This window comes from Cyclopterus lumpus, chromosome 8 (genome assembly GCF_009769545.1).
Source record: "Cyclopterus lumpus isolate fCycLum1 chromosome 8, fCycLum1.pri, whole genome shotgun sequence".
Taxonomy (NCBI): Eukaryota; Metazoa; Chordata; class Actinopteri; order Perciformes; family Cyclopteridae; genus Cyclopterus; species Cyclopterus lumpus.
In genome coordinates, this window is record NC_046973.1 from 8,534,266 (window position 1) to 8,556,463 (window position 22,198).

Genomic DNA, 22,198 nt, shown 5'->3' on the forward strand with positions numbered 1-22,198 from the left:
TTTTTGTGAGTACACGAGCTGCAGCATTCTGGATCAACTGGAGGGATTTAAGAGACTTATTAGAGCAGCCTGATAATAAGGAGTTGCAGTAATCTAGTCTGGAAGTAACAAACGCGTGAACCAGCTTTTCTGCATCTTTTTGAGACAAGATGTGCCTGATTTTTGAAATTTTACGTAGATGAAAAAATGCAGTCCTTGAGATTTGCTTAACGTGGGAGTTAAAGGACAAGTCTCGGTCAAAGATAACGCCGAGATTCTTTACAGTGGTTATGGATGCCAGGGCAATGCCATCTACAGAAACTACATCACCAGATAATTGATCTCTGAGGTGTTCAGGGCCGAGTAAAATAACTTCAGTTTTGTCTGAGTTTAACATCAGGAAGTTGCAGGTCATCCATGTTTTTATGTCTTTAAGACATTTTTGAATTTTAGCGAGCTGGTTGGTCTCCTCTGGTTTGATCGATAGATATAATTGAGTATTGTCTGCATAGCAATGAAAGTTTATGCAGTGTTTCCTGATAATATTGCCCAAAGAAAGCATATATAAGGTAAATAAAATTGGTCCAAGCACAGAACCTTGTGGAACTCCGTGATTAACGCTGGTGGTCATTGAGGATTCATTGTTTACAAATCGATCTGATAAATAGGATTTAAACCAACTTAGTGCAGTACCTGAAATGCCAATCGACTGATCCAGTCTCTGTAATAGGATGTCATGATCAATGGTGTCGAACGCAGCACTAAGGTCTAATAATACCAGTACGGAGATGAGTCCTTTATCTGATGCAATTAGGAGGTCATTTGTAATTTTCACCAGTGCTGTCGCTGTGCTGTGGTGTTTTCTAAATCCTGACTGAAACTCCTCAAATAAACTATTCTGATGTAGAAAGTCATACAACTGATTTGCGACTACTTTCTCAAGGATCTTAGAGAGGAAGGGAAGGTTAGAGATCGGTCTGTAGTTAGCCAACACCTCTGGATTAAGAGTGGGCTTTTTCAGGAGAGGTTTAATTACAGCTACTTTGAAGGAATGTGGTACATGCCCTGTTAGCAAAGACACATTAACAATATCCAACAGAGAGGTGCCAATTAAAGGCAACACGTCTTTAAGCAGCCTCGTTTGGATGGGGTCTAAGAGACAGGTAGACGGTTTAGAAGTAGAAACCGTTGAGGACAATTGGTCTAGGTTAATGGGAGAAAAGCTATCCAAATATACACCAGGGCATACAGCCGTTTCCAAGGCCACTCCTCTTGATGACAGATCGGCAGTAGTTGAGGGCAAGAGATCATCAATCTTGCCTCTAATAGTTAAAATCTATTCATTGAAGAAGTTCATGAAATCATTACTACTGAGATCTATAGGAATACACGGCTCCACAGAGCCGTGACTCTCTGTCAGCCTGGCTACAGTGCTAAAGAGAAACCTGGGGTTGTTCTTATTTTTCTCTATTACTGATGAGTAATAGGCTGCTCTGGCATTACAGAGAGCCTTTTTTATATGTTTTAAGGCTGTTTCGCCAAACTAAGCGTGATTCTTCCAGATTGGTGGAACGCCATATGCTTTCAAGCTTTCGTGAAGTTTGCTTTAGGTCGCGGGTCTGAGGGTTATACCAGGGAGCAAACCTCCTTTGCCTCACTGTCTTTTTCTTCAGTGGGGCTATCAAGTCTAGTGTCATTCTCAGTGAGCCTGTAGCACTATCGACAAGATGATCAATCTGGGACAGACTAAAGTTAGCACAGGAGTCCTCCGTCATATTGAGACGTGGTATTGAATCAAATGCAGAAGGAATCGCTTCTTTAAATTTAGCTACAGCACTGTCAGTTAGACATCTGGTGTAGAAACCTTTGACTAACGGTGTACACTCCGGGAGTATAAACTCAAAAGTTATGAGGTAATCGTCTGACAGAAGAGGGTTCTGTGGGAAGACCTCCAAATGCTCAATGCCATATGCAAGAACAAGGTCGAGGGTGTGGCCAAAGCAGTGAGTGGGTTTCTGTACTCTCTGATAGAAGCCAATCGAGTCCAACAATGAGATAAATGCAGTACTAAGGCAATCATTATCAATATCCACATGAATATTCAAATCTCCTACAATAATAACCTTATCAGTTTTAAGGACTAAACTTGATAAAAAAAGTTCAGATATAAATTCTGAATATGGACCTGGTGGCCGGTACAGTATAACAAATAGGATTGGCTGTAATGTTTTCCCGGTTGGATGTGAAAGACTAAGAACAAGGCTTTCAAATGAGTTGTAGTTTAATTTAGGTTTAGGATTCATTAATAGGCTTGAGTCAAAGATGGCTGCTACTCCACTTCCTCGGCCGGTGCCTCGAGGAATGTGAGTATTAATATGACTTGGAGGAGTTGATTCATTTAGGCTGACATATTCGTCATGGCTCAGCCAGGTTTCAGTAAGACACAATAAATCAATGTGATTGTCTGATATTAAATCATTTACTAATACAGCTTTAGATGACAGAGATCTAATATTTAGGAGTCCACATTTAATTATCCATGTTTACAGAAATGAGACGCGCTCCATCCCAAGTGGGATGAATGCCGTCTCGACTCATCAGATCAGTTATCTATGTAGCCCACATTGTTTGCTGGGCACCACCTGGACAACCAGCGGTTGAATGACGACATGCGGCTATACATGTCATCATTGATCAGATTGGGGAGAGGGCCAGAGAAAACTACGGTGTCCGACATTGTCTTGGCACACCGATTTCACATTAATTTTAGTGACCTCCGACCGCCGCAGTCGGGAGTCATTACCGCCGGCGTGTATTATAATCTTACTGTAACTACGCTCATCTTTAGCCAGCAGTTTTAAACAAGATTCAATGTCATCCGCTCTGGCCCCCGGGATGCATATGACTTTGGTCCCTGGCTTCCCTATCTTCACGTTTCTGACTATGGAGCTACCTATAACCAGAGTGGGTTTCTCAGCGGGTGCGTCACTGAGTGGGAAAAACTGGTTCGAAACGTGAAGAGGTTGGCGGTGCTCAGTGGGCTTCTGTTCAGACTTAAAACCCTTTCGAACAGTCACCCAGCCATCCGGCTGCTCGGGGGGCTGCCGGGGGACAGCTAACAGAGGCTAACGCTAAAGGCTCCGCACCGGCTATTGGGGGAGGTGGGCTAACTAGCGTAACTGTCTGAGCTTCGATGGTGCGGAGGCGTGCATCTAACCCACTTAGAACTGCCTCCAACCTAGCAAATGAACTACACTTGTTGCATGTACCGTTATCATTAAGGGAGGCAGAGGAATAGCTATATATGAGACACTGAGCAAAAGGGAGCGGGAGGGGGAGAGAAAGCTGGCAACCGGAAGTGATGCAATACGCTTACCGGAAGAGAGAGAGAGCGATGGGTCAGTAATTATACGTCAGCGTCATGGGTCAGTAATTATACATACTAGGGTTTACGTTTTCTAAATTTTTTTATATACTTAAAATTTCTGCCGGACGCGGGTGCCTCCCACTTGTGTTCAGTGGTTTGTATCTGCTCCTTAGTTAAGGATCAATGCAAGTTGTCCGGCATTTCAGTGTATTGCAAGAGTTTAAGTGGGGTCTGTGCAATTAGGGGGCACAGGGATTTAGGAGAGCTTTATGTACCCATCCCACATAGTTTTTTCTCACCTCAAACACACATCTGTAAAATTATGCACAACTGCTCATATTTATGGAAGGAACTATGTAGTCATCTGGTCAGATGAACGGCCTACATAGCAGTGTATAATCAATGCTATGATGTCACCATGTAGTTTTCATTAATATCTTGCTGTAGGCTAATACTAATATATTAATGCCATTTGTTAAGTGTTCAACAAGCTGGGCAGGAACAAGCTGGTAAAAAGGGAACCGTACAGATGTTTTTTTAATTACTATTCTAGATAAATATACCAGTATCGAATTTGTGGTATCGTATCGAATTTTTGGTATCGTATCGAATTCTGGTATCGTAAGTATCGGGTATCGTGATATTTATGGCAGGTATCGTATCGAAGTTAGAATTTGGTATCGTGACAACCCTAGTGCTAAATAAACTTTACGAACAGCACGGCATACAGCGGCTTTCCTGATGTTCTGCATCGCCGTGACTGTACACAAATCACAAAAAAACACAAGGCTATGCATACAGTTTGTGAGACAGTCGCTGCCCATCTGCAGCGTGTGGTGTTCAATGTATGGCTCGATAATGTCTGTAAATAAATGATTCCTTGTGGGCAGATCGATAGCGCTCGTATAGGAAGTCATCATCATGTGATAATGGATCTTGGCGATTTCGAAGAACTCTCTCCCTATGAAACTTTAATCTAATCTATCAATGGGATCTCTGAGGAAAGGAGCTGGCATTTTCTTCCAGGGGGAGTGGCCAGTTTATCCAGCTAGATTGAATAAGCCTGCGTTGGAGCAAGTTCAAATTGTTGGATGTGTTGCTATGGTGATTTTGCCAAACTTGCTTCGTGGAACCGAAAACCCTGACTTATGTGATCTTATCCTGAAAATTACTATGTTAGCCAGTACGAGAAATAGGGCCCAGGCAGCAATGTCCAGTCCTGAAAAATGAAACCAATGCTGCAGTGCCTTACACCTGCATTCTCTTTTATGTTCGGGGGCAACTCCTCTGGTTGTATAGAAGTCTGTGAGAAAATGGCTCTACATCTCACTTGATTAATTACCTCAGTTCTAAATGAACATGAGTTTATGGTCTCAATCTCTAGTTTAAAGTCTTCTTCAATACTGCATGATGTTTATTTAGTAAATGATGGTCCATTTAGATGTAACTGAGTTTACCCCAACACTCACTTTAAAGACTGAATTTAATTAAAAATATAGATAACACAAGCAATAAAGAAGAATGCATCAATGTTGATAAAAAATAAAAACAACTGTCCATTTTGTACAGTGGCAGTTCTTGAGCATTTCACATAGCTCAGGAGGTAGAGCGGTGAGTTGCTGGGTTGATCCTTGGTCCCTAGTAGTCTACATGTCCAAGATACTGAACTCCAAATGGCTGTGAGTGTGAATGTTTATCACTATGTATGGCATATAACATTCAATAATATATCCAGTCCGGCAGCCTCTGCCACCATGTGTTGTAAAGCACTTTATAAATGCAGTCCATTTACCAGCCCCATTGGTAACAATACACATAAAACAATAAATACAATAATAATCATTTAGTGCAAACGTATGTTTTATCACGCCCATGAATAATTATAATGTTCCCTCTCTGTGGATAAATGTTATTTATCAAGCGGGTATGTTTCCCTCATCATTCATAAATTAACCTGCAGGAATTTAATTGATTGTGTGTCTGCTCTCTCCAGGAAGAGCTCTACTCCGCTATACCATGAGTGATCAGCCATGAACCAGATAACCTTTCATCATGATACTGTGCTGTCAGATGTTCACATGCTTCTGCCCAATGCACGACACCTTATGACACGCCTCAACTCTGTTGGACAGCCAGGTGTGTATGACTACATTTTCAGTTTTACACCCAGTACAGTTTTGTCTAATGCGCATGTTGTAGACGGATACGTAGGAAAATGAAATCATGCGACAGTCAAGAAAAGGATAAAAGCACGTTGTTAGCACAGAGTTTGGTAGAGACACAATTCAATCGTGAACCCGTCATCAGCATAACATTCACAATATGAAAAACAAGCAAGTTAAGTACTTTGCCTCACCTATGTGTATTACTTTAGAAGAAGTTAATGATGATGAAGATTTCACGAAGGGCATGAACAGTGGCCTCCAGGATGAAAGCCTTGTGTTTGTTTGATCCATCAATCCACCTCTTCCCTACATGGACTTTGTTGCTCTTTTGGTATTGTCTCTGACTCGGTATCAGCAGAAGTAAAAAAAACTTTCCTGAATGAGATTACCCAAGGATGCACTGATCGGACATTTACATCCCCGATACCGATAACTGGCCTATGGGTTTTGATACCGAGTACCGATCAGATACCAGTGTTTAATCAAAAAGCTGTATGCCTCACTATGTGGCAGAAATTGGCATCATTCTTTTATCTGTAAGACAACATCAGGCCTGTTTTAAACATTGCCATCCTAACTAAGACAAAATATAACATATACATTGATATATATATATATATATATATATACTTACCGTATTTTCCGCACTATAAGGCGCACTTAAAAGCCGCACTTAAAAGCCGCACTTAAAAGCCGCACTTAAAAGCCGCACTTAAAAGCCGCACTTAAAAGCCGCACTTAAAAGCCTTTAATTTTCTCAAAAAACGGCCCAGCAGCCCAACGGGCGGAGCATCTCAACGCTGATTGGCTGGCGAGTTGCGAAACTTTTGCAACTCGCGTTGGAAGTTGAAATATTTCAACTCTGGCAAAATTTTTCGCACGTCCGGCGAATTTCGCAACCAAACGCATCTGTGCGTTGACTTTACATGGGATCCAGACTCGCGAAAGATTCGCCCCTTTACGGCTACCGTAGCCAGGAGCGTCGCGGAGTAATACATACTGTGCTTCGCCATAATATTACAGTGTGTGTGTATAAGGACCCCAAAATGGCACCTGTCAAGAGACACACTTACGACGCGGACTTCAAACTCAAGGCTATCAGTCACGCAGTAGAACATGGGAATAGAGCAGCTGCGAGAGAATTCAACATTAATGAATCAATGGTACGGACGTGGAGGAAGCAAGAAGATGACCTGCGCCAATTAAAGAAGTCCACACAGAGTTACGCTAACGTTTGATTTAGCGGTATCGGACTGTTTTTTTTACGTGTTACAACTGAACAAGGTTGGGAGTTATTGTGAATACGTTCATTAACGTTTGAACAATGTGGAGTTATTGTGAATATGCTCATTAACGTTTTAACAATGTTGAGAGTTATTGTGAACACGTTTAATAAAGTTTGACTGACTGACTGTTTTGTTTTGCTTAATGCGCCTTAGTCGGGTGCGCTTTATATATGAAAAAAGATCGAAAGTAGACCATTCATTGACAGTGTGCCTTATAATCCAGTGCGCCCTATAGTGCGGAAAATACGGTAATTGTTATTTATTTAAATCATGGTATCTGATTTCAGATCAGCCCATTGTAACAGATACCTGAATCAGCTTTATCGATCAGTAAGGGGTCGGATAGCCAACATAAGTGCATCTGTACTTCAGGCAGTCTGGTTGGTGACCCTCTCACAGCGGTGAGACGACAGGGCCCTGACAGTCTTGAATTCTTAGTATTTGATTTGAACCCGTCTTAGACTGGCAAGATTAAATCACATCTGTAAATATCAGTATACAGTATTCTGGGCATATGCACCATTACCATTTAAATATAAGTGATATAAATATACGTTATATGTGTATATGTACAGTATGTGTGTGTATATATGTGTGTGTGTGTGTGTGTGTATATATACATACATACACACATGGTTAAAGACAAAGAACGATAACATCCGTTTTGGTGGTATGCTGGAATAAATAAAATGTTCAATGTCACTGTTCTACTTTATGTGTTAATTTCATCCTCTCACTTTCTTTGTCTTGTCCTTCCGTCTAGTCTTCCTCTCTAAATTCAGGATCCTGTCAGACGGTGAAAGGCATGACAACAGTGACCCAGGGAAAGGTTTAAAGGAGGCGGAGGAAAACTATGAACCAAGTGAAGACAGGGCTAAGGACACTCAAGTCACACAAGGAAAAGATGGAGAGGAAGGCGGGGCAGGAAATGTGGAACCATTTCTGGATGTGGACGGAGACATTGACATCAAGCATCGGTACGTTCAGTCAACAGTTAAAACATGGGGGTTTGAAATCAGACCAGGACCAGTATTGCACCTCTGTACAACCTAATATTTGGTACTGTAAAGATATGTTCAGAAGCTCGGGGCCGGTGGCCGCAGGAAATCCAGGATTCAATGAATTTAAGTTTAACAATGTTTAATAAGATAACATTCATATATGGTGTGAATCCGGAGCTTTAGTCCTGTTGCCTTATCTTTTTTAATGTATTTTATCTGTGTTATGTGATTTCTGTTGTGTCTTGTGACTGTTGCCATTTTTCTATGCTGCTGTCTTGGCCAGGCTTCCCTTGAAAAAGAGGTCATTGTATCTCAACGGGACCGACCTGGTTAAATAAAGGCTAATAAAATAAAACAAATAAAAATATAGCTTTCACGATCGTGGAGCTGGTAAGGCAGAGCTCTCCACAGATGGACACCGCTGCTCCCAAGGCCTCTCTCAGCCAGGCGCAGCGTAGAGCCCGGGGCTGTCTCAAGATCTCCCGAACCAAAGAACTCTGACTCCAGAACAAAGGTTACGACTATTAGTATGGTCATGCAAATGATTTCACACCTAAGGGTTAGTTCCATTGGCCAGTTCAAAGAATGCCGCCATTCTGTTCGCTAAGCTAATCGATAAGCTGGGGGGGGTCAAAGCTCACACTTCCGGTCAAGGACAGGAAGTTCCCCTTTAGAATAAAACCTATTATCCTGCCTTCAGAATAAAAGCAACATCTCAGGTTTCAATCGGCATCCATTTCAACTATTGTCTAAACAATAAAACATCATTCATTCTCATGCATCATACAGTTAATCATTACATTTGTCATCAACAAACAGAATAATAAAACAGTGATCCTCTCTTATGCTTTATAATACATTCCTCATAATATCCCAAATTAATTATCATATCTTTCTTTATGTATTAATTTAAAACATAAACTCTCTTATTTACATTTGCAAGTATATATACAATCCACTACTCAACAGTACAAAAGTTATATTTTGGTCATATGTAGCACTGTAGATATTTACAAATAGCTCCATTCTTGGCGAGCCCGCCGGGAGTAGTTGCTAGTTAAATTAAGATAAGTCATTTTGCTTGTTTTTTAGACCACACAGCCCTAAAATACTTTAAAGTCCGGCAAATATGTAAGTAGTAGATATAGACGAGATTACAGTACCTAACTGAGTTATGACACCTAAAATGACCCCCAATCTCCATACCACAAAAAATGTCAGTGTAAAGTATGAAAGTGGATATGCAGTGAACACCCTTGAGCCTGTACATTCCGTATAGCTATGAAAGCGCCAGTCAAGTCACATACCAAATCAGAACACTGTCAAGTGAATACCTACCCATTGTGACCGGTAGTGCCACCCAATTTTATTTGAGTGAACTGCAAAAGATTGATAAACTAAGTGGCAGATCCTTCAAAGAAATCCTGCAGAGCAGCTGTCTAGATTCAGTAAATCAGCTTGTATGCAGTAGCCTGCAAACAAGCCTTCCACTAGAGATTCACGCCAAATCAGCACAACCATCAGTTACTGAGCCACCAGGCTTTTCCAGCTGGGACCATGGAGCTAGGTAAATCCTCTTTGAGTGCCACTGGGTCCAAATCATTCAGCTAGACTAAAGGGGACCCCTATGGCTACCATGAGTTATGTTAATCCTCCAGAGGTGCAACGAATGGTGGTAGAACACATAGTGAGAAGTGAAGCACCCGTTTCACAGATGAATGTGTCCTTCAGACTCGGAGGGTTCTCTGGCAAAACTCCTTGCCCCAGTCACGAGGTAGACTTTGATACATGGTGAAACAGCATTGAGCTCATTCTGCAGGACACAGCTCTGTCAGACTTGCAGCGATCAAAGAAAATTGTAGAAAGTCTAGCACTACCAGCAGCTGATGTTGTAAAACCTTTCGGCCCACAAGCCTTACCTACTGCGTACCTAGAACTACTAGACTAGCATTTTATCAAGTTCCTTAGCCATCCCATTACCTACACAGGCTACGGTGTATCTGCTAGCGAAGCACCAAATCAAGTTGAGTGACGAAACCCCTTTTTAAGCACAGACCTCAACCCCTACGTCCAAAAGATCTTGACGCTTTGTGGAGAAACCTGCAAGGCAGGAGTAATCCGGGAGTCTTAAGTTGTCTTTCTCCCTTTCCCTTAGTGGTGGATAGGAAGAACAATTTAGATGACTCGATTACTGAACATTTAACCATCAAGGACATCCTACCTAATCTGGAGGAGTCTTTCTCTGCACTCAGTTCAAAGTGGTTCTCTGTCTTGGACCTCAAGTCAGGCTACTACCAGATTGAGGTAGATGAGGCTGACAAACACAACACTGATTTTGTGTGTCCATAGGGGTTCTGGGAGTTCTTCCAGCCCATGCCAAAGGTTGATAGAGAAGTGTATATTAACCTTTTTTGTGTGTGTGTTTGGACGATTTGATTGATTTGATTGTGTTTTTCAGAAACTCTCGAAGAGCATGAAAAACGCCTTCCCCATGTACTCAACCAACTCAAGGAGTACAGATTAAAACTGTCCTGGGAGAAATGTACACTTTTCCAAAGGTCGGTGAGGTAACTAGGACATATCGTATCCCAGAATCCCACAACAAACCCCCAGAAAGTTGAGGCCCTAAAGACGACTGTGGCTCAGTGGTAGAGCAGGGTCGTCCTTCAATCAGCGGTTTGATCCCGGGCTCGGCTAGCCCATGCCGATGTGTCCTTGGTCAAGACTAATGTTGCACGGTGTATTGATACTAAAAAGATACCGCGGAACCGTATGTTAAAAACGATACGATTTTGCATTTTTGTAGTATCGATACTTAAAATAGCCCGCGATCAGAGTGCACTCACTGTTCTGCTCCCTGTCATGCTGTCTGCACGCATTGACTGCAAAGGGGCGGGTCTTCCCAGCGCTCACACAAACAGGAAGGAAAGCCCGCTGACAAACAGAGACCCATCTGCAAAACTTCTTTCAAAGCCACACAGACCAAGGTTTTTTTTTTTCAAACACTTATCTGTAAAATTATGTAACTCTACAATTGCTCATACTTATGGAAGGAACAATTTAGTCATCTGGTCAGATGCGGACAAAAGGCCTACATAGCCGTGTATAATCAATGCTATGATGGCAACATGTAGTTTTCATTAATATCTTGCTGTAGGCTAATATTAATATTAATGCTATTTGTTAAGTGTTCAAAAAGCTGGTCTGGAACAAGCTGGTAAAAAAGGTACTATACAGATCTTTTATTTATTACTATTATAGATAGATATACCAGTATCGAATTGTATTTGTGGTATTGTATCTTATTCTGGTATTGTATTGTAAGTATCAGGTATCATGATATTTATGGCAGGTATCGTATCGACACTTAACCCCTTATTGTTCCTGTTGCTGTGCCTACGGTGTATGCATGTTAGTTATTCCTGATGGGCAGGGGACACCTTGCATGGTAGATCCTGTCATCCGTGTATTAATAGCTGACACAGCTGACTTGGGGGCTTTAAAACCAGGAAGCAACACTTCAGTGTGCATCTCTAGCTGTGAGGCTAGACAAGTGAATCACTTGGATCCTGGCTAAGTACCTTCTTTAAATACATTTATCTGCTAGAGTACTATTGTATCTGCTGTATTGGGGCTACTAGATTGCTAGTCTGTACTGTCTGATCCTAGCCTTAATTCAGCTTTGGCAGGAAGTAGAGATTCTTGTCAGCCTTGATCTTCCCTGATAAAGGGGTAGATCAGCTATTGTTCTGAGCCCACTTGGTCCCAATTGCTGGCCATTCCACTAACGAAACGGCTGGGGGAGTGGCCGACACAGCTGTAGCTAAATATTGTCAACTCGGGTGCATAACCAGGTGGGGTCTTCAAGCATCAGCTTTAGCGTCAGTGGATACTCTTCGTACGAAGACTCGGAGGGTAAAGACCTAGTAATCTTTCATTGGAGTCTTCGGGGCTGAGTATAAAACTGCTCTGTGAGTATGTGTTTACTTGCTATACCTGTGCGTATATCAGTGGTTCTCAAACTTTTTCTGTCGCGCCCCACTTCGGAGGAAGAAAAATGTTGTCATGGTCCATGCTGAATTTCTATTGAAATAACAACTTTTTGTAACTCCTCCATCTGTGCTTTTTTTTTGCAATTGCAATTACTTTCAAGTAAACCAGATTGCTCCATCAGACAACAACAAATAAAAAGTGCAATCACTTTGTTAGAACAAAGCAAATAAAGTTGTGCAAAAAATAACTAATATTTGGCAAATAGCTTATTGTGGCTGCAATTTGCATGTTTGACACTGACAAGATAATAACAATAAAGTGCAACCTGTGAAAAACTAAACTAAACAAGTTCAAATATTTGGCAATAAAGAGTTTTACTGAGTTTTACACTAAATATCTTTACAAAACAATAACGTGCAACTGATGCAAAACAAAATTAGTGCAGATATTTGTGAGCCATCAAGTTGTATCTCAATATTCTCTCAATATTCCCTTGATTGAGTCTCCTGTCCCACATCTCCAGCTTCTGAGTGAAACCGCTGATCTTGTCAGCTGATGAGTGTGCTGGTCTCTGCCTTGAAAATGAAGATTTAATTCATTCAGCTTTCCAAATATGTCACTGATAGGCCAATTTCATTAGAAATTATACATCATCAAATTAATAATTTGAATTAATAAATTTGAAGTATATGCATATGTAACATTACAAAGATAAAATAAATGATGAACTGACCACCTCCTCTTTGCAGAATAATATGTGTATGGATAATATGTGTACAATTTCAATTGTATTGTACTGTCCTGTATGACATTTGTCATGCATATGACGGATTTCTTCTCTGAGCTCAAAGACTCGCGACAACACTTTCCCTTGTGAGAGCCACCAAGCTTCGCTGTGAAACAGCTGAAAGCTCCGCTCCCGTCTCCTCACAGAGTGCGGAAAACAGTCGTGCTTTCAGGAGTCTTGTTTTTATGAAAATGACCATGCTGATAGCATCGGTCAAAACCTTGTGTAGTTCACGGCACATCTGTCTGGCTGATAGCGCCTCTCTGTGAATGACAGCGTGTGTCCATTGCACATTTGTAGAGACTCTTTATCAGCGCCTGGACGCCCTTCCTTTTCCCTGCCATGGTCTGCGCACCATCTGTGCAGAAACCCACACGACTCTCCCATTTCAGCCCGTGTTCTGTCAGGTAACTGTTCAGAAGCCTAACGAGCTCTTCATTTAGCACACTACTAAGCTACATGTGAGTCGCATAGGATCTTGGACATCGCGATTGCGCATGCACAGCGTAACCTTCATTTAGGTCATCTAGGGTCACTTACTAAGGTTTACCACCTGAACCCCTGCTTAATTCCCCGAACTAAATCCGTGCACACATGTTTTAGGTTCCCAGAACCACGGTTAACCTCTCTAATCCGGAATCAAACCGAATATTCTGTTTTAAGAACTAAGGTTTACCTCCCGAACCCCTGAATCTGGACTTTTAATCAAATTCTAATCTGGACTCAAAACGAATAGGCTGTTTTTAAGTTCCCAGAACAAGGTTTAACACCTGAACCCCTTGAAAAAGATCTTCTTACCTGAAGAGATCCTCACTGGTGCGGTCAAAAAAAAAAAAGGAATCTCGTCACTCGTTCTCAATCCAGCAGATCCTGGCCTCTCAATTTACCAAACTATTCTCGTCTGAGAATAGGGCGGAGGACTTTCGCAAAGAGTCCCAGACTCCCCCATGCACGTGTCAGGTCCAAATCTGGAGAGAACGAGGTATTGAGATCCTACTCGAAGGACCAAGTTATGTTAGTACAATCAGGCAATTTATTCTTGCAAGAAGGAGTTGAAATCACGCACAAGTCATATTTCCAAGTTTCTGCTCAAAGATTCATCTCTGAGCCTCTCATTTATACGGTGTGACAGACAGTAACATGAGGGGATGTGGTTCGAACCGGCCCAAAGCAGTTTCTTATGTTCTCCAGAAACAGGCATCCATTGTCTTTGTGAAGCAGATGAGTTCTCCTCTCTTTTTCAATTCAGTTTATTTTGTATAGCCCAATGTCACAAATTACAAATTTGCCTCAGAGGGCTTTACAATCTGTACACATACGAGATCCCTGTCCCAGGACCTCACATCGAATCAGGAAAAACTCCCCAAAAATAACCTTAAGGATCAACTTCTTATCAGTGATTGAAGAAGAATACTGATCAGTATTTGGACTTCCTGGTGCAACCCCTCCCAGCAAGACCTTCAGACCATGACAGTTCAACATCCTGCACAATCCTGCTGAAATAGTTATTTTTCCAACAAAGCTCCTTAAGATATGATGGTGCATCACCAATCAAGGCGTTGTAGGTGAGGAGAAGAATTTTAAGGCCGGCCACTCAACAGAGACTGCCCTCCTTGCTGTCTCTGAGCAACTTCACACTGCTAAAGCAGCCTCTCTCCTTATTCAATTCAATTCAGTTTATTTTGTATAGCCCAATATCACAAATTATAAATTTGCCTCAGAGGGCTTTACAATCTGTACACATACGACATCCCTGTCACAGGACCTCCCAGGACCTTATCCGTCTAGACCATTCTGCGGCATTTGACACAGTGAAACACCATATTCTTATTTCCTCCCTGCTGGACCTGGGTATCTCAGGCACTGCACACTCCCTTTTCTCATCCTACCTCAACGGCCGCACTAACCGGGTAACTTGGAGAGGATCCGTGTCTGAACCTTGCCCTCTCACTACTGGGGTACCTCAAGGCTCTGTCCTGGTTCCCCTCCTCTTCTCTCTGTACACTAATTCTCTCGGCTCTGTCAATCGCTCGCATGGGTTTTCTTACCATAGCTAGGCTGATGACACCCAACTGATCCTCTCGTGTCCCCAATCTGAAACACAGGTAACAGCATAAATATCTGACTGTCTGACTGACATCTCTCAGTGGATGTCTGCACACCACCTGAAAATCAAACCTGACAAAAAAACGGAACTACTTTTCCTTCCAGGTCCCACACACGACCTGACTACCACTTTCAACAACTCTGTGTTAGCCCCGACAACGACTGCCAGGAACCTCTGTGTGACACTCAACAGTCAACTCTCCCTGACTGCCAACATTACTGTGACAACACGTTCCTGACGGTGCATGCTGCACATCCTCTTCTTACTCAGAAGGAGGCACAAGTTCTGGTCCAGGCTCTGGTCATTTCACGCCTAGACTACTGTAACTCCCTCTTAGCAGGTCTACCTGCTAAGGCCATCCGACCTCTGCAGCTCATCCAGAATGCAGCAGCTCGACTGGTCTTCAACCTCCCTAAATTCACCCACACTACTCCGCTCCTCCCCTCCCTACACTGGTTACCAGTGGCTACCCGCATCCGCTTCAAAACATTGGTTCTAGCGTACCGTGCTGCGAACAGATCGGGTCCCGTCTACATCCAGGATATGGCCAAGCCTTACACCCCAGCCCGTTCACTCCGCTTGGCATCTACCAATCGACTATTTGCTGTTCTTGCTCCTTAGTGATGGAACAAGCTCCCCACTGGCATCAGGACAGCAGAAACATCTGACATCTTCCGCTGGAAACGAAAAAAAACATCTTTTCCGACTATACCTTGAATAAAAAACGATTAGCACTTGAATGGCACTGACTTATGGTATTTTTGTAGTTTGACTTTGTAGTGGAAACATGTATGTCTTCTCTTGGTCTGGATACTAATCTGACTAAGTGTGAGTCTCCACTTGAACTCACTGCTGCACTTTAGCAATCGACTCCCACAGAACACAACAGAGGCTGGTTCAATGTTAAGTTCACTGTAGATTTTATTTGCAAACAAAAGAGTTGCATCTACACTACATCAGATGGACAGACGATACGTACAACAACTAACTACAAAAGTACACAACACATGTTGATATATCATTCGTCACGAAGTCTTCGATGCGACCACCGGTCCTCCCCTTTTACCCCCACTTACATCAACCCCCTCTAACCCCTGTACAAGGGCAATTCGCCCCTGCTGGGACTTCTCAATGATAGTGTTATGTCACAACATCCTCCCCCCTCGTACTATAGTGGTTTTGTTTACTGTTACTCTTATTGGCCTAACGGTCAGTTAGGGTCCGGTGCCAGGTCACTGAGCCTCCATTAGAGACCTCCTTGACCCCTTTCAATCAATGTAACTTTAACCGGAACAGTTCATGAGGGACAGATATTCAACAGCCATGCTCTAATACTTTCACAGTGTGAACAGCAGGAGACCACTCACTGCATAAGGTTACTAGCACCTTGTAGATGATGCAGTGAGTTATTGCTCATTTTCTGGGGGGTTACTTTGAGGAGGTCGTTACTACTTATATTTGGTTACCGACTATCATTTCATTATGCAAGTATATATGAAAATACCCTATTTCAAGGGTTTACACTCTACGAATGTCACTTAAGGCAACTGACTAATCAATGGCAGAATATGCTGTTTTTTCAGATTGTTTAAACCTGATAATAAATGCAAGCTTGAATATAGAAAATTAAATTTAGAAAAAAAATTATCATCATGGCTACAGGGCTTTTCTAGAACCACTCTGATTAAATGTTATGGTAACAGTCTGTGTTCTTGTTTCTGGGTGTTATGGGACGTGAGTCAGTCTTCTACTCCTATGAGAAGCACACTCCTTCTCCATCCCTCCATCCTCATTGCTGATCTGCTGCGCGTGTGCTCCTGATGACCTCCCCCCTTGTCTCTGCCCCTGAATCCACCTTAGATGCCGGCGAACGTGTGCTAGTGAGAAACGTGCGCCTGAGAGGAAAACATAAGCTGCCTGACAAGTGGGAAGCAATTGTGCATGTTGATGTTAATCGGAAAGGAGACCTTCCAGTTTACACAGTCAAGCCAGAAAACAAAGATGGTCTCCTTAGAACCTTGCACAGAGATCTCTTGTTACCATGTGGTTTCTTACCAGCTCTTGAAAAATAACTTTCTGCTGTCAAGAAAAACCTTGAAGACCAAGCACACGCCAGCATCCAGACCCTGATCCTAATTAGCCAGAGTTGATCTCTGAAGAAGAGGATGACTATCTGTCATATTCCTTTCAAGATCCACTCTTGAACCACAGGGTCCACTTAGGAATATGAAATGACAATGCCTCCAAGTCCCATTCTTCTGTTGATTAAACCTGTGCAGATGTTGCAGCTATTTCTGATAGTTCTCTGCAAAGGGACTTGCATAGAGTTAAGGTTAAGGCTGTAACGTAGTTTTGTATCTTGATTCTATATTAAGTTATATTTTACTTTCCATTTATTTTGTGCCAAATCGGTAATGCAAGTAGGTTTTATTATATTTATTATTTTATTATATTATTATAAATTATTACTTAATTTACTGGTTAGGTAAACTAATAAGAAGGTAAAACTAAACTGTTAAATAGGCCTAACTATGATAAAAGAAAAACTTAGAACTGAGTCAACTAAAAGCGAAATGAGAAACTAAATAACAACTCAAAGGGACCTAAGTAGATTTATCTGTATGTCTACTACTATTTGTCTCCATAAATAAGCTGGCAGTCCTTAGTATGTGGTCTGTTTTGTGGTCTGATTTGTAGTTCTAAACTGCTCCTTCGAACCTAGTCTCTGGTCCTAGCTATCGGTAAATATCTAAAGTGCTACACATTTTTTTGGTGAAAGCTTTTTGTAGTTCAGCGGTGCACTGCAGACAGTACAAATATGAATGAAAGCTTTGCTAAATATATTGCTGTCTTCTATAGATGCATTTCATGCTATTCTTTTGACTCCCTAGACCGAGGAAGAACTCCAACAAGGAGAGTGGCCGAGATCTAGTCTGTCCCATCATTCTCAAACAGTCCAACTCTGCACTGGAAGAGGAAGATGAGGATACAGATGATAAAGACAATACCTTCAAAGACATTATAAAGATTGGTAAGATGAACCTCTATTTTATCATTATTTTTAGAAATTCAGATGATGATCATCATGATGGTTATCATGATGGTTACAATGAATGTCACGCAAAAGTAAATGTGTTTGACTCTGACATATCATGACAAACTTTCAATATAACAATAAATATGTACTTGTAGTTGTGAATTTGACCTTAAATATCTCTGTGAGAATTGGAATTTAGAGAATTGGACCACCTCTTCTCATGACTACCACTTAAATACTTCTGGGTGATTTCCTACAGTTAGGAACTTTTCTAAGCAAACAAGACTAATCGACCGCAGCCCTTATCCCATTAGGGTCCGGTTATTGGGGCGATGACTCCCGTCATTCGGTGCATTCAGTAGGCGTAAGGCAGACATCCACGGTGGTGATGCTTTTTTTTCAGAATCAAATATACATTTTCATATTCAAATACCTGAGTTTTAGAATATTGGTTGACAGCCCGAGTTGAAGTCATACCATGTTACAGTGCACACATAGATCGATGAGAAGCAAAGAGTTGCATTTGTCCGAATGAGAGAAGAGTTTAACATTCTTTGAATGAATGTGAAGCTCACGAGCCGACAACCAATCAGATTAGGGCAAACTGAAGCCTGCTGTTGCCCTAAACATACATCTCCAGGTCGGTTCCACAGCTAAGCACAGAAAGTCACTACAGCAGTTTCAGGTTTACTAAATGATTTGATCCTTCTCCCCCAATACACCAGTAATGACTGAAATTATTGATGTCCCTCATACTAGCATCAAACACTATTAGCTTTTGCCACATTACACACAAGTTTAGTTTAGCCAATCAAATAATAACAGGACATACAAAAGCCACCATCTAGGTGTAGGCCTACCAGTACATTCCTTACAAAAATTAGAATACACATCTTTGCTGAACTAGGTTGGTTTGGGATGTGAAGTGGGGTTCACAGTTCTAAGTCACTGGAGCTCTCTGTGATTTACACTTTTCATTTTAAACTCTGGGAATGCTCCCGATAATATTAAAGGAAGGGTAAATATAGTCTTTGTTATAATAACTAAGGAATGTTTCATGTATGAATCCAATCTGATTACAGAGCACACTATGGCCACGACTCTGGAGGACGTTGGCAAACAGGTCAGTAAAATGTTATCAACTCTGCATTACTCAGTGAGGTTAGGAGCAACAGACAACAGTCGTTTCCTCAAACAAAGTGACTTTGGGAAGCGACTGTTTAATGTCAAATATAAAGCTATGATGTATATTCCTTTTTCAAAGTTCCAGTCACATTTCTATTCTATTTATCACTTAAAAATAAGAATTATTGTGTTTTCATTGCTTTTAAATGAGTTGTTTATATCTACACAAGGAGCGGGTCCTCTTCATGGAGCCGGTCACCATGTTTCTACAGTAGCCCAGAATGGACAAACTTAACACTGACTCTTGACAGGGACATTTGCTTGTTTGGTCTTTGTTCTTTGTGCCATGCTCTGTTCTAGCATGTGGTTGAGGGGACTGTAAATTGAGACTCATCTCACATTGGCAGGGTCCACAGTGTCTGTGTCACGTGCACCGCCCATCACTTCATCACTTGGTAGCAAGGCAGCGACTGCTGTAGCTCAGTGGGTGCCACTTGTCCACTAATGTAGCATGGGCCACGACATCCATATTGGTGCTTGTGTAGATCTAAATCAGGGTGAAAAACGTCATGTTCAGTGTGATTGTCTAAGTGGTGGTTGATAATTTGAAGGCATTAAAGTGTCTTTTTGCTCACATCAGGTATGGCTAGGTGCCTTCCTCTTGGCTGACTTCATCCTCTCTAAACCTCACATGTTCAGAGGAGCTACAGTCCTAGAGCTGGGAGCGGGAACAGGCTTAACCAGCATCGTGATGGCATCCGTAGCCAAAACACTGTACTGCACAGGTATAATACCATCAAGCAGTTATCCTACTACTACTAACAGAATACTGTATCGGCTAATGTAAGTGTCTTTGAATATAGCATGTCTAATTCTGTGGATACAACTAAAGTAAAGTACGTTCAAGAGCATCTCATGGTCTTAATCAGTAAATGTAGCTGGCTCAGGTGACATCAGGGCCCTATTTCTCGCACCTGGCTAACTGGATACTTTTCAAGATATGATTCTGATTCTGATTCTGGTAAGATTACATATTATGAATATTCATGTGAACGCAGCATTACGCATTTAACTTATCTGCGATATGTTGCCATGCTTATTGTCTAGCCCTCACAGCGGTGGCGGCAAGGGCGTAGGTTTAGTCTCAGCATTGGTAGGGACACAAAATAATGCCTTAATGAATAAATGTAGACCTTATATGAGTAGTATGCATATTTATTTTGAAAGCAATTTAGAATATTTAGGTAATAGGTTCAGGTGTTATGGAACAATTCAATTCAGTTTATTTTATATAGCCCAATATCACAAATTACAAATTTGCCTCAGAGGGCTTTACAATCTGTACAAATATGACATCCCTGTCCCAGGGACCTCACATCGGATCAGGAAAAACTCCCCAAAAATAACCTTTCACAGGGAAAAAAGGGAAGAAACCTTCAGGAAAGCAACAGAGAAGGATCCCTCTCCCCGGATGCACAGATGCAATAGATGTCATGTGTGCAGAATGAACAGCATTACAAAGTTACATAAACACATTACATGAATATGACAATGTATGAATGGAACTCCAATCCATGAAACAGACGGAGGTAGAGAGGAGGGGGGGCGCCCCGGGATGGCGGATGGCGGGCCCCCCACCATCCCGCGCTGCCGGCTCAACAGCCTTGTTTTTTTTGTTCAACATCACATAATTCACAATCCAAAAGTGCTGACATGAGGTCAGATTCCCCAAACGTCCTTCAGTTTCATTGCTAATGTATGGGAAAATGGTAATTCTTAAGAACATGCCATGAGTAAGACTTCACCTGAAGCCCTGATGGTTCAGCTGCTGCTTCCTCAACCTACACTACATCTGCACTGGATTTCTGAGTTTCCTGAATGCATTTCAAAGGGTTTGCACTGTGTGAGTAGTTAGCCTGCTACTAGCTAACTAACAACGACCCTCTGGGGGGGTGAACAAACTTCGGATATCTCTTTTCTTTTTTGGTGACATTTTCCTATCTACAAAGCACAACAGGATCAACATATCAATGCTGAGACCAAACTAAATACTAATATGAAGCTTTATTAACTCCTGGCGTATTTAGTAGCTTACCGTGACTACTGCCAGCTCTCTTTCTGCAAGTTACGATTCACGGTGTTTCTCACTCAGCCAATTAAATGACAGCATTTTGTCTCTCAGGCTCGAGGGCGCATTGGAAAACGTGGAAATGTATTTTTCACTCTTCTGGGCGACAAACATAGTATAGATAATAATACGAATGAGTTTGCAAATATATTGTGCACAATTATTTTTCAAATTAACAAAATATTGGTGGGGACAATATTTTGGTCGTGACTAGTCCCTATGGACCATATGCAAACCTACGCCCTTGGGTGGCTGTGTTAGATGTTCCATGATTATGGTCTGGAATTCCTCATATACGTTCATGATCATCTCCTGCTTGTCAGCGGAGAAAAAAGAGGCTCTTCCTTTGAGTTTGAAGTCGTTCGGGCACGCGCAACTATCCTGATTACTGAAGTCTGGTTCGAATTAACGAGATTGTTTGAGCGCGGATCAGCCTTTGAGAAACCGAGATAGCCTGATTTCAATCATCGGGTTAATTTAAGCTGGATAATAGGACATTAGTTGAACCACGTACGAGAACCCTTAGTTCAGATAATGACTTAAAGTCAATGACTATATTCTTGTCTTGAATGAATACAATGCTGTAGCCTGATCATATTTGGGGTATTAAAAGAATACATTCCACATTTACTAATTGTTTTTTTCCTATTCATATTTAAAATCAAGTCAGGTTTCCCCTGTGAGTCTGCTCCCAACTTATCAAATACCACCACTTGGTCAGCATCAGAGATCGACGCATCCTGGCTTTCAACAAACTGCAATGGGCACTATGCTTGTAACGAGACAAGCGTATTTTGACGTTACGTCCCAATAAGCTGAAAAGTAGCGCTAGAGCGGTACCTAGTGTGTTGATCTCCGGTTCAAAGGGACACTGGCCAAGCAGTGACATTAGACGAGTAGGGAGTGAGAATGAGTTCCTCTGTATAATATGCCAATCAGCCTTTCTCCAACTGATTCCAATCTATGGCATATATCATTTAATAGATGTCTTACTGTTTGTGTCATTGCTGAAATAGCTGATTTTGTTTCACAGATGTGGGAGAAGACCTTCTAAGCATGTGCAAGAGAAATGTGACATTAAATCAACACATAATAGAGCCTGCCGGTGAGATTACAGTCAAATTACTCCCATCATTTACTTTTTAATTATTTTAAATTCCTGCAAATACCATGGTCACTGGTGCTGTACATCTAGCACATTAGAAACTACATCCTGTTTTTTT

The 22,198-nt window shown here is 41.7% G+C and overlaps 1 protein-coding gene across 4 annotated transcripts in view; it reads left to right on the forward strand.

The window, feature by feature from the left end:
- mettl22 (methyltransferase like 22) overlaps positions 1 to 22,198 on the forward strand; it is a 47,180-nt gene that overhangs the window by 4,348 nt on the left and 20,634 nt on the right. For 2 of the 4 annotated variants that reach the window (XM_034540484.1, XM_034540483.1), the window contains exons 2-7: positions 5,340 to 5,482; positions 7,561 to 7,774; positions 17,577 to 17,716; positions 18,805 to 18,845; positions 19,488 to 19,632; positions 22,009 to 22,080. In XM_034540484.1, coding sequence (XP_034396375.1) covers positions 5,377 to 5,482; positions 7,561 to 7,774; positions 17,577 to 17,716; positions 18,805 to 18,845; positions 19,488 to 19,632; positions 22,009 to 22,080 — 718 coding nt within the window. In that variant the 5' untranslated portion in view covers positions 5,340 to 5,376. Of the gene's footprint in view, positions 1 to 5,339; positions 5,483 to 7,560; positions 7,775 to 10,256; positions 10,366 to 17,576; positions 17,717 to 18,804; positions 18,846 to 19,487; positions 19,633 to 22,008; positions 22,081 to 22,198 lie in introns of those variants that run through there. The other 2 variants (XM_034540485.1, XM_034540486.1) reach the window with 2 other exon arrangements.